The 17,350-nt window shown below is 41.6% G+C and overlaps 1 protein-coding gene across 5 annotated transcripts in view; it reads right to left on the bottom strand.

Moving 5' to 3' along the window:
- The window catches only part of KALRN (kalirin RhoGEF kinase), a 786,138-nt gene that overhangs the window by 413,906 nt on the left and 354,882 nt on the right, over positions 1-17,350 (bottom strand). For all 5 annotated transcript variants that reach the window (XM_075933149.2, XM_075933142.2, XM_075933143.2 and 2 more), the window contains exon 6: positions 13,311-13,433. In XM_075933149.2, coding sequence (XP_075789264.2) covers positions 13,311-13,433 — 123 coding nt within the window. The remainder of the gene's footprint in view (positions 1-13,310; positions 13,434-17,350) is intronic.

Here is a 17,350-nt window from a genome sequence, read left to right as displayed (position 1 = left end):
TCCGCCGCTTTGCTCCCCGTCTCCCTGGTCTGCTGGCTCCCCCAGCAGACCAGGGAGACGGGGAGCAGTTTTTCTCGCCCCGGAGGAGGCGGGTGGCGGGACCAGGCGTCCCGCCGCTCCAGTCCTCCGGGGTGAGAAAATCCCCGTTCGTAACTGCAGATCCGACATAAGTCGGATCCGCGTAACTCGGGGACTGCCTGTACAATTATTTATGGAGCAGTCCTATATAATTCTGTATGGATTATAAAATATTTTACAGAAATTTAAGAAAATATGTGGAAATTGCAATAAAAATGACATAGTTTACAGAAAACTATATTTTCTATAGATTTTTAAACCATCCCATAGCAGGAATAACATTTTTAATTCCATTCTAAATGTAGAAGAGTTCAAAAGATTTATTAAAAGCTTTGCATTTTCTTTTTGTTTGATGGGAATTTTCCATCGGGGCTGTACTCAGACTTCAAGCTCTGGAGATACACTTTGTTAACAAATGGAATTGCAAAAAGATGTTGCACTGCAGCATGGTACCCCAATGTTTCATTGCAAAACAGGCCTCATAACAGAATCACAGCAACAATATAATATATCGGTGCTGCCAACCCAGTGCCCCATGTCCTGTAACCCAGTCCTGGGCCATGACCCTAACTTTGGGAATCACAGTAATATACTGACTCACCATCAAAATACAAGTGTCAGGATACTGGATAGCAATAGCATTATGGCTTTCTGGAACTTCACCCCATGCAATCACCTCTGGTTCCTTCTATTCCTCCTGGGAGTCCCAGCAACTTACAACTCTACCAGTACTCAGTATTCTCCAGCTTTCTTAACAGAGGTGGGCATATGTGACTAATTTAGCCCGCAGACTGGAAGTTGTTTTGGGAACTCCAGTCAGATCTGAAAAATCTATGAAAGCCCCAGGATGACCATCTGGCAGGAATGTAAATTTAATTTCTGGGTCACAAAATCATGACTGACTGATACAAGGGCTTAATATTAACAAAATAGCTTTAGATCCTGACCCTGCAATCACTTGAGGTCATGCATGACTCTATGTATGGCTACGTCTACACTACAGGGTTTTTGCGCAAAACCAGCTGTTTTTGCGCAAAAACCCGTGGAGTGTCCACACCTCAAGCGCGTTTTTGCGCAAGAAAATTTACAGTAGAACGGCAGAACAGAGGGCTTTTTGTGGTACAGATATACCTCTTTTTACGAGGAATAATTCCTTTTTGCACAGGAGCACAGGTGCTCTGCTGTCCATTCTGTTAATAGCAATCAGAGCTTTCTTGCGCAAGAGCATCCATGCAGTATGGACACTCTCTCGCGGAAAAGTGCATCACTTTTGCGATGTGCTTTTGTAGTGTGGACATGATTTTGTGCAACAAGTTTTAGCGGAAGATCTCTTCCATAAAAAGCTTCTTGCGCAAAAAGCCTGCAGCGTAGATGTAGCCTATCTGAGCAGCCCCATTGACCTCAATGGAACTATTCGCATGCCTAAAATTAAGCACACACGTAAGTGTTTACAGGATCAGGGCCTTGGTGTGGTACATACATATAACTTTAATATGAATACACAGCATGCATAGGCATTTGACAATCCAAATCAGCTAATAATATCATTTGTGGCCAGTTATATACAGCCAAGCTGTGCAGCATATAGTAATATGGAACCAGAATGGCATACAGTTTCCATTATAAGCCTTATTTTTTCTCTCTCTTTTTGCTGCTCTTTTAGTTTTGGATTGTACATTTTGTTTGGCTAGAAAATATCAGGTTAATTCTAAAGGCTAAGGAGATTGAATCATTTAGTGGTGCAATTGGAAGAAAATTGGTAAAATTGCCATGATTGGGAATTCTGACTTTCGTCCCCTGTGGAATATGTATTTGGGTCCCTTTACCTCACATGGCGTAATTTGCCAGAACAGTGAGGCTTATGGCAAAAGGACTTCTAAATATGCAAGATTTTCTTCTGGAAAATCGTCATGGCTATGCGCCAGTCAAGATCAGCTTTCAGATTAGTTAAATCATACTTTCAGCAGATGTAAATCAGCACAGGACCATTGTAATGAATAGGTCTATGCCATTTGCAACAGCTAAAGATCTGAAACTTTGATTTTTTTTTTTAAAGACTGGAAAGGCAGTGCAGCAGGTTGGATTTCATGTGAAAGAATAAACCTTTCCTACCAAAGTTGGTTTTATTTCCCTGTAGAATTATATCAGTTCTTGTAACGTAATGATCATGACTCAATGGAAGGAAAACAACTGTGAATTCTTTGGTTTCCGCTAACTACAGTATATAAATATATTAAATAGCAGAGAGGGGAAAAGGTAAGATTGATTGAGACAAAGCAGATGTTCCTAATATCTGGTTTTCCAGTTAGGGGAGATTTATGTATTTTTATATCTGTCTATCTCTTTAGATGAGGATTTTTATTAACAAAACTGGAAGAGTACCAACATGTTCCACAACTCGCCAGATATCTTCCACAACTCGCCTCGCTCCACCAGGGAGAAGAGATTGACTCTTGGACTTATCAGTCCTTTACTGCCCAGTGGATTCTAAGGGTGCATCTACACAGCAGGGCTTAACTCGAAATAAACTATGCAAACTGAGCTACATCAATTGCATAGGTTATTTCAAAATAGTTTCTTTAGAAATATGGAGCATCTACACAGCACTAATTTCAAAATAGAGCACCCTTCCTCCAACTTTCCTTACTTCTCCTACAATGAGGGTTACAGAAGTCAGAGTAAGAAGTCCTCCAGCTTGACAATATTTTGAAATAACTGACAGCCGTGTAGACACGGATTAAGTTATTTTGAAATAACGCTAGTTATTTCGAAATAATGTTGCTGTGTAGATGTACCCAAAGTGCTGCCAAGCGACAGTGGGTCTCAGTAGCTTGCCCTGTCATTCTCTACATCAGGACTGCATCAAGGGTCATATTACTCCAAAGAAAACAGCTGCGGGCCTCAAGCAGGGATGCTCTCCCAAAAAATACCAGTTATTTTACACGGCTAAAAATTTTTGTTGAGAAAACAAAACAAAACAAAAAAAACCCCAAAAATCCACCACCCTGCCCTTTGCTGTCTTCCACTTTCTCCTGACCTGCTCCCCTCCCCCACCTGGCTTCTGCCTTTTTGAATCTGGTGGTCGCTGGCTGTGATGTCACGATGTCATCCTGGCATCTGCCTGCGTCCTGCCCTCTGGCTCATGCTCCGCCTCCTGCCCCGCCTCCTTGCGCCAGAGCTGCACGCAGGCAGCCTGGCGGTGAAAATCGTCATGCTTCCCCCTCTCCAGCCGGCGGATCGGATGGGGCCACGCCACCCGTAGTTGTCATGGGCTGCACAGTGAGCCCCTGCAGGCCGCATGCAGGCCGTGAGCCATATGTCATGCAGGCCTGCTCTACATAGTAAACAAGGTTGGCAGAGATCCAGGATATTCTGTAAGAGTTTCTTAGGCAGGCCCCATAAGCCCAACTGAACAGGCAGAGAGAGGGAGAAAGTTAGAGAGAGAAATTGAAACTAAGATGTTCAAAATACTTTTTAAAAGGACTTCAATGGCATTTCTCTATATAGCAATGTCATATTGTTAAAGTCCTATATATCAAGCGCTGAATATCACATTTGTATGTGTGTCCTTTTTCAATGTTATAAAGCTTCAATTTCTAGCACAGCAGGGACACGTCCATGAATGATATTTATATGGCCAGAAGCACAGAGAGTAAGCACCATGGCCAAGGCAGCACAGGAAGTCTTTGGCAGAGCAGGAAATTAAATACCTGTCATCTGAGTCCCAGGCTCACACCCTAAGCACTGGCCCATTCTTCACCATGTCAGATGATAAGCCTGTCACTGGTGCAGTACTGAATACTGCTCAACCAGGACCCATGATCGGGTGGTGTTGGGAGGGGGAATTCTGTAGTTGCAGGATGTTACTTCTCTGTGTTTAAAGTAACTATAGAATATTCTGACCCCCCAGCACATCCCTGTCAACAATCCTGGCTGGGCATTTTCAGTACTGGAATAAAATGAGACACAGATTTCAACTACCAGAACCCAACTGCCAAAATATTACAGAGCTATCCCTTTTGGAATTATTCCTGTTCAAAAAAGTATAAATTGAGATGTTCAATACTATTCTTATAGGAACCTTTTGATCCTAGCAGGAAGTAAATAGATTGACAAATACAATGTCTGAGACTACTTTTCCTTTGAGTTTGCAAATTCACTGCTACAAACAAGCTCATGGAGGCCCTCATTTTAAAAATACTTCAGGCCCCCATTCCTCTCACCCAGCAGAGGTTTCCCCACATGGAATTACACGATGCCCTTGATTTATGGCCATACATGGTAATACGTAGGTCACACAATGTGAAAACAATATATTATTGTCTAGAAGTGAGGGGGAAATGTCACAATTGACAGTTTTTTTGGGGAGACATTAGGCTATAACCAAGCTTTGGTTAAAGTATTTCCTGCATCACTTGAAACCTTACAGTTTATGGATATCTGCAGACTTTCCTGAAGCCTTTATAAGAATGAAAGGAAATGACTTCTCTATAGTAGGTTTTTCCCTAAACTTTGGAAACTTCCAGGCAAACCAGGTGTTTTTTTTAAGAGCTCACACCAGTGGCAAAAAGTTCCCCATAATTGTAAAGGAACTGACCTAATGAGGTCACCATCTGTATAATGACATGCAAGAGTTCTCCTTGAGAACTCGGGGTTATATTTTGCTGGCAGCCAAGAACGTGTGACTTGAAGAGCAGAATATACCACCTCAATGCCAAAGATTCCTGTGTATACCCTGCTGGCTCCCAGTTTTAGTTTCTTCTGTTTCTGCTACTTGCACAAATATTTGGCCTTGATCTTCAATGCCAGCAATAGACCAAGTTCTATCTATATACATGATCATATCTGTGATTTCCAACACAAACTAAGACGAGCCTGCAATAATGTAGTCTCACTTGAGGAAACTGTAGGGTTGCCAGGCATCTGGTTTTTGACCAAAATGCCCAGTCAAAAAGGGATCCTGGCAGTTCCAATCAATACCACTGACTAAGGCGCTAACCACTGCCTGGCTCTACATGGCTCCATGGAAGCTGCCAGCATGTCCCTTTGGCTTCTAGGTGTAGGGGTGGCCACGGGTGGTCCCTGCTCTGAGCATCAGCTCCACAGCTCCTATTGGCTGGGAAACATGGTTACTAGGCACTGTGTCATCTGAGCCACCTGTCTGCTCCCCCACTTACAAACCAGAGGGACATGTTACTGCTTCTGGGAGCCAATCAAGTTAAGCACCACCTGGAGCCTGCACCAGACATACTCCAACACCTCAACCTTCTGCCTCATCCCCAAGCCCTCTCCCAGACTCCGAATTCCTCAATCCCAGCCCAGAGGTCCCTTCCACACCTCAAACCTCTACTTCCCAGCCCCATGCCAGAGTCCACAACCCTAGTTCAGAGACCATACCCCTCCCTCATCCCAACCTCATGCCTTATCCTGAAGCCTGTCCCACCCTAAGAACTTCTAAACTCTAACCCAAAGCCCTCTCCTGCACCACTCCCCGGCCCCCCCCCCCGCACTTTCCCCCAACATTCTCAGCTGGAACCCTGACCACCTCTCACACCCCAAAGATGTGTCCCATCCTGGTAACAATGAACAAGTGAGCGAGGGTAAGGGAGAGCACGTAAAGGAGGGAATGGGGACGGGATAAGTGGGAGCAGAGCCTCAGGGAAGGGACAGGATAGGAGGTGGGGCAATGGTGTTTAGTTTTTTTCTAAATAGAAAGTGGACTCAGATGTGGAATGAGTTTCCATGGGGTATAATAACTAATCCAGTTTGATCATCTTTAGAATGTGATGAAAAATCTTCCTCTTTGATAGACCTTTCCCACCAAAAATGGAAAGATACTATTTAACAAAAATACTCACATAAGGGAGTTCATGCGGTTAATAAATACAGTTGTCTACAACCAGGAAAATCAGACAAGCAGAAGATAGCATTGTCTAAAAACAGAGACACAATATAAAGGAAAGGACAGAGCCACTAGTGCAGTGGTCTCCAACCTTTTTAAGCACAAGATCATTTTTTGAATTTAAGTGCAATACAAGATCTAAATCAAATATAAATACCCTTGGCCTACCTCCTCAAACTCCTTTTCCGAGGCGTAACCTCTGCTCACTCCATCCTCTCTTTCTTGCCCATCCTCATTCACTTTCATCAGGCTGGGGCAGAGAGTTGGGGTGCAGGCTCTGGTCTTGGATTAAGGGATCTGGAGTGTGAGAGCGGCTCTGGGACAGGCAGTTGGGATGTAGGAGGGGTTCTAGGTGCAGGCTCTGGGACAGTGTTTGGATGCAGGGGTGCTCAGGGCAAGGGCAGGAGCGTGGGGTGCAATACGGGGTTTATGACTAGGGCAGGGGTTCAGGATTCTGGCTCCAGCTGGGCCCTGCTTACCTCAGGTGGCTCGTGGGTGGTGGTGCAGTGAAGCTAAGGCAGGCTCACCCCTGCCCTGGTCCAGGCCCACTCCCTAAAGCAGCCTCCAAACTTCATCCCAAATCCCATTGTTTCCCCTCTCTGCTCTGTGGAGAAAGGATACAGAGTGGGAGGGGGCACCTTGACATTAGCACCCTCCTTTCCCTTCCCTGCCCTGCACAGAAAGCAGGAGGTTCCCCAGGGGAAAGGGCAGCTCCAAGGCAGAGGGCAAGAGATGAGCAGCAGTGGGGGGAGGGGCAGCTTAAGTGCTGGCACTTGATAGCCTCCTGGCCAAACCAGTCAGGATCACCTGTCAGAGCTCCAAGATCTACCAGTAGACCCCGATCTACTGGTTAATGACCACTGCATTATAGAAAGGAACAGTGGAGTGGACTGGAAAAAGACAAGACATTATTCAGCACACACATCCCTCCCTATATTCCCCTACATTTTTGCCTCAGAAAAACTGTCATAGCTTCTAGGTGTAAAACAGTTCCTATCTGGGAATATTTTGAAGAAATTCATTCCCTAGGTAAAAAAAGGAAAATGTATCAAGTATAAGCAGTGCAAGATGATGATGCAGGGCCTAGCTGCAAGAATGAAACATCATAGGGAAAACTGCTTAGTAGGAGAAAATTATGTGGATGAAGAGGTAGGTATGTGTGAAGAATTTAGCAATGCATCATTCTTCAAGACTCTCTCTATTCCTTTTAGTACAAGTGTGATTTGACAAGTAAATTCCCAAGCTGTTTGCTATGCTGGTGTTACTAGAAAAAATGTTTAGCTCAGCTAATCCTTATGGCTTATTTAATTAGTTAATTAGGTTTAGAATCTATTACCAAAGTATAGTGTATAGAAAGCTGCAGGAAGAGAAAGCTAGAATTGCCAGTTTGGTAGAAGTTTTAAGGACACCATACATTTATTGTTCTGAGGACTTGTCGGAGTTAATAACATTTGGAAAAAAAGAGTTTGACAGCTGTCAGCCAGCAACTCAGAAGACTGCTACAATTGCAAATGTGAAACAGTTATGTATCAGTTAACATTTACTTTAATAAAATGTAAGTGCTAGTGTGTTTGTGTATGTGATTTAATTCTTACCATTTCTAATGTACTGCTGCTGCATCTGTAGCTTGGCATAAGTAATGAGTATATGTACTATTTCCAGGGGGGTGAAACTAAATTACGTTTCTTACAGGTACTGTCATCGCACTCAGGGCAGAGGATGGTTGGGAGGATACAACAGGACCTGTACGAAATTTAAGTATGGGTTGAAGTGGAGGGGGGTGGGGCTCAGGGCAGATGATTAGAGCATGTTCCCTTCGCTAGCTGAAATTCAGGGGAAGCAGAAAGTAAAAGAAAAGCAACATACAGGGCCTGCAGCTCCTCCATCCCCCAAAATAGCATTGAGCGTCTCGGGGGCTTGGAGCTGGGGCACTCTGAGATGCGAGGGGTGCCCCCAGCCAGCTCCTCTAACCTGCCTGGCTGCCTGATTTAAAACTCTTCACCCTGGTATTCAATTGACTAGAAACCTGATCATGCCAGTTTAATTTACTTGGAAAGCAGTTTAGACACTATGGAGATACATGCGACAGACAGGTAAAAAGATTTTATTCAACAGATCTAAACATGAATGAAACTGACAGTTAAGAACTTTTTTAAAAAACTCAACTCATACTATGTTCCTCAGAGATTTCAGAAACCAGCTGTATAAATTCCAGTAAAGAATGTTTCTCATAGGACATCTTTAAGATCTTGATTCCCTGTGTAGCCTCTGTAACAAAACCAGTGGCTTGATGAAGATTTATATTGGATGGCATTTTATTGCAGCCTGATACAGAAGGCTATATTCATGTAAATGACAAATGGTAGGAATTTCCAAAAGACGCCATTAGCCTTTACCAGATAATTGTAATGCATTTAAGATGTATTGTGACTCTCTAAAGACAACATGCATCTCAGTCTAGTTTCAGATAATTAACTCCTTGGCAACAGAAGGGCTTATGATTCCACTACTGAACAGAGCACTGTTAGCATGTGTTTATCAGAAAGCGATGACTCACCACTTCATGAGGTAATGAATATAGGCATAAAGCAATCTTGGTAGAGCAGATATGAATAATGTCAATCAGAATCAAAAGCATACATATTAGGTAATGCACGTGCAAAATTATAATCAATCAGATTTGTACCCATTTGACTAGGACATTGTGGCTTAGGCTAGTAAATTAACTAGGTTAATGGGATTACTAAATATATGGCAGAGCTCAATGTTTTGTTTTAGTGAACCATGTTATTACATTGGTATAAATATTATGCAACTGTAATAAAAACTAACATAATTCATATTTCAGAACTGAGGAAAAAGAAACAAATGTAGCATGATTCACTGTAAAAATATCTACGTTTACAGTTGATTTTTAAAGATAAAATACTGCAGCATACTGTAGAAGAGAAGCAGCAGTGTAGATGGCAGGCTGGAGCCAATACACATGGGGAGCTCTGACTCCCTGCAGACAGAGGCTGCTGCCTCTGTATCCCCCATCTGCGCAGGGAGCTGGTTTTTAAACTGGCTCCCCTTGCAGACCAGCTCTGCCTGCCACCCTGTGCTGCTGCCTCTGATACAGCATGGGGGCTCCCCATCAGTAGGATCCCCAGCAATGGGGCGGGGAGCACACTGGCTGCCAGCCCCGCCCCCTGGGGCTATTGAATAGTCATGTAATCGCTAAGATTTCATATGGTTACACGAGTATTCAATTACACGATATCTAACATCCCTAACAACATATATGAGTAACTTTATGCACTGGAGCTCAGAGGGACTACTGACATGTAAAATGTCATTCACAAACACAAGTTTTGTCAGAATCAGGGCTTACACTGTAAACTCTGCAAGGCAAGGACCATGTCTTCCTGTGTGTTTACACAGCACCTAGCAAAACAGAGCTTTAATTCTAATTGCAGACTCTGGGCATTAGTGCAATATAAATATTAGATTAGATGAAAAAATTAATTAAAAATCCACATATAAATGCAACAATTATTTTCAGGCTGTATCCGCCAGAAATCAAACAGTATCACCTGCAACTGAAGTGAGACATTACCATAAACAAAAAGAAGACATGATATGAAGATTTCAGAAACTCAGTCAGGGTATGTCTACACTACCCCGCTAGTTCGAACTAGCGGGGTAATGTAGGCATACCGCACTTGCAAATGAAGCCCGGGATTTGAATTTCCCGGGCTTCATTTGCATAAGCTGGCCGGCGCCATTTTTAAATGCCGGCTTGTTCGAACCCTGTGCCGCGCGGCTACACGCGGCACGGGCTAGATAGTTCGAACTAGCAAGCCATTCCACACTATCTGTACACCTTGTTCCACGAGGCGTACAGATAGTGCGGAATGGCTTGCTAGTTCGAACTATCTAGCCCGTGCCGCGTGTAGCCGCGCGGCACAGGGTTCGAACAAGCCGGCATTTTAAAATGGCGCCGGCCAGCTTATGCAAATGAAGCCCGGGAAATTCAAATCCCGGGCTTCATTTGCAAGTGCGGTATGCCTACATTACCACCCTAGTTCGAACTAGGGTGGTAGTGTAGACATACCCTCAGAGGTTACAGTTCTTGTAGAGAGTGGGTGAGCGTAGTTCTATGGCCTGCTATGTATAGGAAGTCAGATCATATGATCAGAATGGTCCTTTCTGGTTTTAAAGTCTATGAGTCTATAAGTTTTACAATATCATTCTGGTGTGGCTCTGTGTTTGCCAGTTTCATTGCCAGACACTTTTTAAAAAAGGCTGTCTATAAACAGGTAAAATTAATTTAATTAGACTGTAAATCAGGGTCCCTTTGGAAACATGTACACAAGCAGACAAATCTTGTCATAATAAGCTAATTAGTTCTACTATGCGCAATTTTTCACCAAGTCCCCATCACTGACAAAATATCATTATTCATGTTTTCTTTGTTAAAAACATAAAATTAGTAGAGATGTAAATCTGATTTAAAATTAGAGCTAGGCTGATAATGCAAAGTTCAGTTTCAGAGCCTCTCCTTACATTTCTGAACCTGGGATTTTTGTCTGTTCCATTGTAGAATAATGTTCTGCCCTAACATTCTGAACCTAATTTCCCTACATTTTGGCAAGTTCAGTTAAAAGAATCTGTTTTGGATCCGTTTTTTGAAACACTTACCACAATTATTTGGAGTCACAAATATGTATTATCTATTCCCTTGTGAGTTTCAATCAGTGGATGAAACTCTAATGCTTCTTGGAAGTGCCCATGAGACTTTCAGTGTGGGCAGCCCTGACATATATTATCACCTGAAACCATTCTACAGTTTCTTTGTGATTTGGGCACAACCTCTCTTTATTCTCCCATCATGATGTTTTTATTACCACGTGATACACTGATGTTGTGATATACCTATCTTCAACTATCACAGTTTATAGTTCATCTGTTTGAATGTCAATATGCTTAAAGCACTGTAAAAAAGATTAAATGAAAAGCAACTGGGAGATCATTTCTAAGGGAATTAAAGAAAAAAAACCCAAATCAATTTGGGTGCATTATAGTATATAAAATTAAAACACGTCCAACAACTGGAATCTTGTTTATTTAGCATATGACGAGGCTGATGGAACAGGAGTATATAGAATCTTACAATGTATTTTAGAAATGTGCATCTGTCTGTCTGTTCATCTGTAAAGACGTCTCCTAAATGGTAAGAGCTAGGACCCCCAAATTTGGTATGCAGCTTCTTCTTATCATAACTTAAATGAGGACAGTGGGATGTGCCTGGAATTCAATTGTTTTACATTAAATGGAAAGGGAGGGATTTGTCAGGACAGATAGTTATACTGCAAAATGACCACAAAGGGCAAGGGGGTAGGCATGGGGACCATGACAGCTATAAGCCCATTGAGCCAGCATAAGGCAGGGGTGGAAAAAGGGACAGCTATCTACTATATATTTCAGGGAGTTTCTCTGTTTGTATATCTGCTTGTCTGTGTGTCTGTCTGTCTCCCAGTTGGGGGACATGCACCCCTTCCCCAGCAGTGCCTACTGCAGCTGAAGCAGCCACGAACAGACACTTGTCACCTGCTCCCAAGCTGCTGTGGTTAGAGAGACCTAGAGTAGTCCTCTCTCCCTGGGGCAGCCTGCCTACTGAACCCTTCATCTCTAGCTCCTCCCCAGAACAGTGATGTAAGTGAAGAAAAATAAAACCTATTTGAATTAAGGACCTGAGTAGGTAGTATAGTATAAAAGATTTTGGAGTATTACACACTGTATTACCCCCTTTAATTGTGTTTTAGTTTTGTAACAGTAAAGGGAGCACAACTTGAGAATTATTATCATACATGAAGCTGTATTAATTTTCATCAGACACTCTTCCATGCTCTGGAAACTCTCCTTGAGGACAGGTCCCAGTGCAGCAAAGGGGAAACAGGTTAATTTTTCAATTGTATTCTTCTAGGTAATATTTTGGTATCATAAATTTAGCAACAGTCAGAACTCCTAGGCTACATCTATTCTGCAGAACTATTTTGGTATACCTCTGGGATCCCGAAATAGCTATTCCACGACTTAAGAGCAAGCCTATTACACTGAAATATAACGCACTTGCTATTCCAACATCTCTGTAAACTTCATTGCAAAAGAAAGAAAGAAAGAAAGAAAGAAAGAAAGAAAGAAAGAAAGAAAGAAAGAAAGAAAGAAAGAAAGAAAGAAAGAAAGAAAGAAAGAAAGAAAGAAAGAAAGAAAGAAAGAAAGAACTTTGAATAAGGCAGGGGGAATAATTTAGGTCAGTAGAATATAATTACCTGAACTGGAATTTGGCCAGGACACCAGAGTTACACTCCTAATCGTATAAAAAGTACCATGTGGTCTTTAATGACCATAAGTGGTCAGGATCTCTGTTTTACATTTCATCAGAAAGACAGCCCCTGCAGCAGCACAGAGCCTTCTAGCAGTGTGAGGGCCATGACTCACTAGTGACTTATGACACAAGCTGAAAAAGTACAAATTGCTGGGAGTCTCCCATCCCAGCACCAACCTCGCTTGATTCTGTTTCCCCTTTACAGAGAGCTGACAGAAACCCAGCATGAAGTGGTTGGTTGACTCAGGGCATTTTTCTGTAGCTGACAGTTAACATTCAGAGAGAGAACAGGAGGATTTCTTTCTTATGCTTTTGCTATGGGATGTGTGTATGCATTACTCTAATTGAGCACAATGATCAAAATGACAGTACATTCTGCTGAAATTTCTGCACTGAAAGCATTGGGCAGCTTCCATACACAAACGCTGTATAACAGCAAAGACCAAGTAAAAAAGCAAGGCACTTCCAAATGGATGATGGTTAACTTTTTTATGTCAGTTAATCATGAGTTGCAGCCAAGGGGATTGACCAATCAGCTAAAAAAAAATAATAATCTGATTTTGGACACAAGTGACAGTTTGATTTAGCTTCCCCCATTTGGATATCTGAGGAACAGCTATGTGAGGGAAGTAAAATGTAAATTATTACAGCACTTAGCTAGAGTTCTATTGAGTCTCATTAATTGTGTGTCAAGAAAATGCCAAACCTTTAAAAATACTCTATTTTTTTCCAAAATGTAAACAGCTCCACTGGACTGGACTGGTCTTAAATCAAGGAAATAATCACATATCAGCATCAACAGTGGACAAAGTAAGTTCTCAGAACAAAGTGCAGCTGCCCGACACCCAGCCTGCCCTCATGGGTTTACAGTTCTCTTTTAAGTGGAAGTGCACTGTTGTCCTTTCCCCTCCCACACACACTCACACAGAATCTATATTTACAGTGCATTGCTGAACTCACCATGGAATTCATGGCAAAGTGATTATGCTGTGTCTGTAAGTCGAGGGCATGTTGGTAGCTCACTCCAATCTCTGTATGACTCTGCAGGAACAACTCTTTGTTGTGGCTGATCCAGTCGAACATCTATAGAAAGTTCACACAAGACAAAGAAAGAGTCGGGGAGAAAAGGGAAAGATCAAGTCAAAAAAATGCAAAGATCAACATTTCTGATAGATTTACACTAATGACCAGAAATGATTTAGAACTGCCACAAAAAAGTCTCTTATCTGAATAGAGTGTAGTCAAACAAGGACAAAGTTTAAATTATTACCGCCTTCTATATCAACGGAAACACACATGATAAGCCTGTCTCTCTGCAAGCTGATCCCATAGTCCTTTCCTCTACTTTGTTAGGACTTCCAGAAGTAGTAAGACTACAGTGACGGGGACTATAGTAGAAGTTATTCGATTGGCCAAAGCTTTAGTTTTCTGGTTCGTAATGTTACCAAGCCATGAATAGACCACTATTTTTCACAATATACTGATTTGGTTTCCTTTTTTTTCTTTGTAGTTTATGGGTAAGCTCCCCAAATATTTCAGCTAAAAATCAAATTCAGGTTTTCCACTGATTGTTATTAATACTTGCTCCCTTCAAAGGCAAAAAGCAATTCTGCTTCAAAACATTAGTTTTCAGTAAAACTCATGCACACATTTTATTTAATTCTGTGGTTCATGCTCCTGTCAGATTCCCACAGCTCTTAGCCCCATTTCAAAGCAAAATGGATGTCTAAGTAGTTTGGTATGTTGAATCAGACTAACAAAATTCTATGCATCAGGTTTATTATTCTATGACACCTGACATCTAAGGAGCTCATTTATGAATTAAATATTACAAGATAGATATTAGGTAGGTTAGGACTATAATATCCATTATTCAAATGAGTAAATTTAGGAATAGAGAAGTTTATCTGACTTGACCAATATTACACAATATTTTTGTGGACGTGACTGAACCAAATCTAAGTGTCCCAACCCAATGTCCTAAGCCTTCATGCACACGTACATATTTACACTACAGCATTTCACTATATATATTATCTCAGTTTTTACACACAGAGGAACTGAGTATGTAAAGGTTAGGTTATTTGGTTAAGGTGTAATCATGTTAGTGGAAAAGCGTTGGTTGTGATTTATAATTTAGTAAAAATAAGAACCCCGAGGACATCCTGTGCTAGATTACAGTTCCTTGTTGTGAGCCCTGACCATTAGAGAACAATTCTTATCATGCCAAACAAGTCCTAGCAAACTCAATGGTTCTGACTTTAATTTTACAATCTGAAAAACAGCACCCTGATTTTTTTGTTGTTGTTTCCCAGTAGAATAAATTATAAACAAATTGAAATTCTTAAACTGTTTTTTCCACTAACCCTATTTTAGTGTTACATTCTCCTCCAAACCCATTCCAGAACACTTTGGCTGTGTCTACATTGGCATCCCTTTCTGGAAAAGGGATGCTAATGAGACACTTCAGAATTGCAAATCCGCGGGGGATTTAAATATCCCCCGCGGCATTTGCATTTACATGGCTGCCGCTTTTTTCCGGCTTGGGGATAAGCCGGAGAAAAGCGCCAGTCTAGATGCGATTCTCCGGAAAATAAGCCCTTTTCCGGAGGATTTCTTATTCCTACCGGAAAAGGGGTGCAGTGTAGACACAGCCATGGTTTCTTTTATCCCCCTTTTTAAGTCCATTCTGCGGAGTGTGAATTCTTTAGGTCAAGGATTGTCTTATTTATTAAATGTTTGTACAGTGTCTAGCACAATGGGTTCCTAATCCCTGATCAGGCTTCCCAGGTTCTACCATAATACAAATAATAAAAAATGAATAATATCATATGATCTGCTTTGCTGTAGTACAGTGTCTGTTCAGATGTTTAGTGATGCTGACGAGACATGAGATTTTGGGACAGAGGCAAATGAACAACTTAACTACAACAACCATATGCTCAAACGAGTGTGTAACTGCCACCAGGTGGATTTGAACCAGGGACTTCTGGAGCTTAGTACAGGCACCTCTACAACTTAGTACAGGCACCTCTACAACATCTACAGGCACCTCTACAACATCTACACTGCAGGCTTCTTGTGCAAGAACAGCTGTTCTTGCACAAAAACTTGTCAGGTGTCTACATTGCACGCGCATTCTTGCACAAGTAAATTTACAGTATAGCGTCAGAAAACAGGGCTTCTTCCGGAAGAGTTATTCCTCTCCCCACGAGGAATAAGCCCTCTTGCGCAAAAGCTCTTCCACAAGAAGGCAGTGTAGACAGGCAACATGATTTTCTTGCGCAAGAAACCCCTATGGCTAAAATGGCATTCAGAGCTTTCTTGCACAAGGGAGCGTCCACACTGCCATGGACACTATTGCGCAAAAGCATATCTCTTGTGCCAAAACACATGGCAGTGTGGACATGCTCTTGTGGAAGACCTTTTGCACAAGAACTCTTGCGCAAAACAGTTCTTGCGCAAGAAGCCTGCAGTGTATACGGAGCCCTTGAATTATAAATCCAACTGCTATCAGCTTAAGCTGTAGAGCTCCCTTGTTCTTATCTCTTGGTGTAAGTGGTGTAAGTGTCACTACATGGGACAGTGAACCACACTAGGTTTCAATTGATATAAACATTTGTTATGACATTGATGTGACCTCAGATAAATACAAGCATCAAACTAATGGAATAACAAGAAGTTTCACTGGTGACACCTTAAGAACAGATTCTAGCATCTGTGCATTATACTTTACTATTATTTCCCAAGGTCAGTTCTCCTTTGCCTGTGAACATATGAGTCCTACTGACATGAAGAGTTACACGAGCATTTTGGTTGAAAATAGTTTCTATACATATACCTCAAAATACTCTCCAGTGAAGTTAGATTTTGCTCTGAGTGCTCATTGCAACATTAGAATCTGTTCTAGTCTCACTGTGTAGAATATTTACACCACTGTGTAGAATATTTACACAAGTAATATTTAATACCCTTTACATCAGAGAGAAGGATGAATCTTATGAAAGCTCCAGTAACATTAACTTTAGAGTTTGTTATACTATACCCTGCTCCAAAGATGAGTCCCTTAGGGTACGTCTACACTTGCTCCCTAGTTCGAACTAGGGACGCAAATGTAGGTGACCGAAATTGCTAATGAAGTAGGGATTTAAATATCCCGTGCTTCATTAGCATGATCTCGCTGGCGCGTTACTCCGCTCAACAGCTGTTTCGAAAGTGAAAGTGTGCGCCGGGACACGTTAGTTCAAACCAAACTCTTTGGTTCGAACTAACATTACTCCTCATTTTGAACTAATGTCATTTTGAGGAGTAACATTAGTTTGAACCAAAGGGTTTGGTTCGAACTAATGCATCCTGGCGCACACTTTCACTTTTGAAACAGCTGTTATGTGGGGTAACACGCCAGCGAGATCATGCTAATGAAGCATGGGATATTTAAATCTCCGCTTCATTAGCAATTTTGGTCGCCTACATTTGCATCCCTAGTTCAAACTAGGGTGCAAGTGTAGATGTACCCTTTTAGATTAAAGTTATCAGCTTGTTTGAACCAACCTGTTAATGTGTAATTTAATATTAATTCATTTTAATTAAGAGATTTTATACTTTATCTTGTATTTTACATTTGCCAGTGGAAGTTATTTAGGAACAGATTCAGATCTCAGTCACAGCAGCGTAAATCCAGAATAACATTGTTGACCTCGGTATGATCATACCAGATATACACCATTGCAACAGATCAGAATCTGGCCCCTCACTCATTATTTCTGACTGTGAAATTGACCAGGTTCATTTTGGGATAAAGCCACTGTTTTCAAAACACTTTTTGTGATTAAACTGAAGAAAGAAACCTAGTGTAATTCAACCTAAAGCTATCTCAGTACCTCATCAAGAGTTAATACAATTTGAGTGGGAAAGAATTTAATGCAGCTGTGGACTCAAGAAAAGTAATGCCATAAGACAATATATATATTTCAAGAGTAAAGTTCATGTCCAAACAACAG

The sequence above is a fragment of the Pelodiscus sinensis genome, chromosome 7 (genome assembly GCF_052426305.1).
Source record: "Pelodiscus sinensis isolate ZL-2025 chromosome 7, ASM5242630v1, whole genome shotgun sequence".
Taxonomy (NCBI): Eukaryota; Metazoa; Chordata; order Testudines; family Trionychidae; genus Pelodiscus; species Pelodiscus sinensis.
This window is presented reverse-complemented; position numbering and strand designations above follow the sequence as displayed.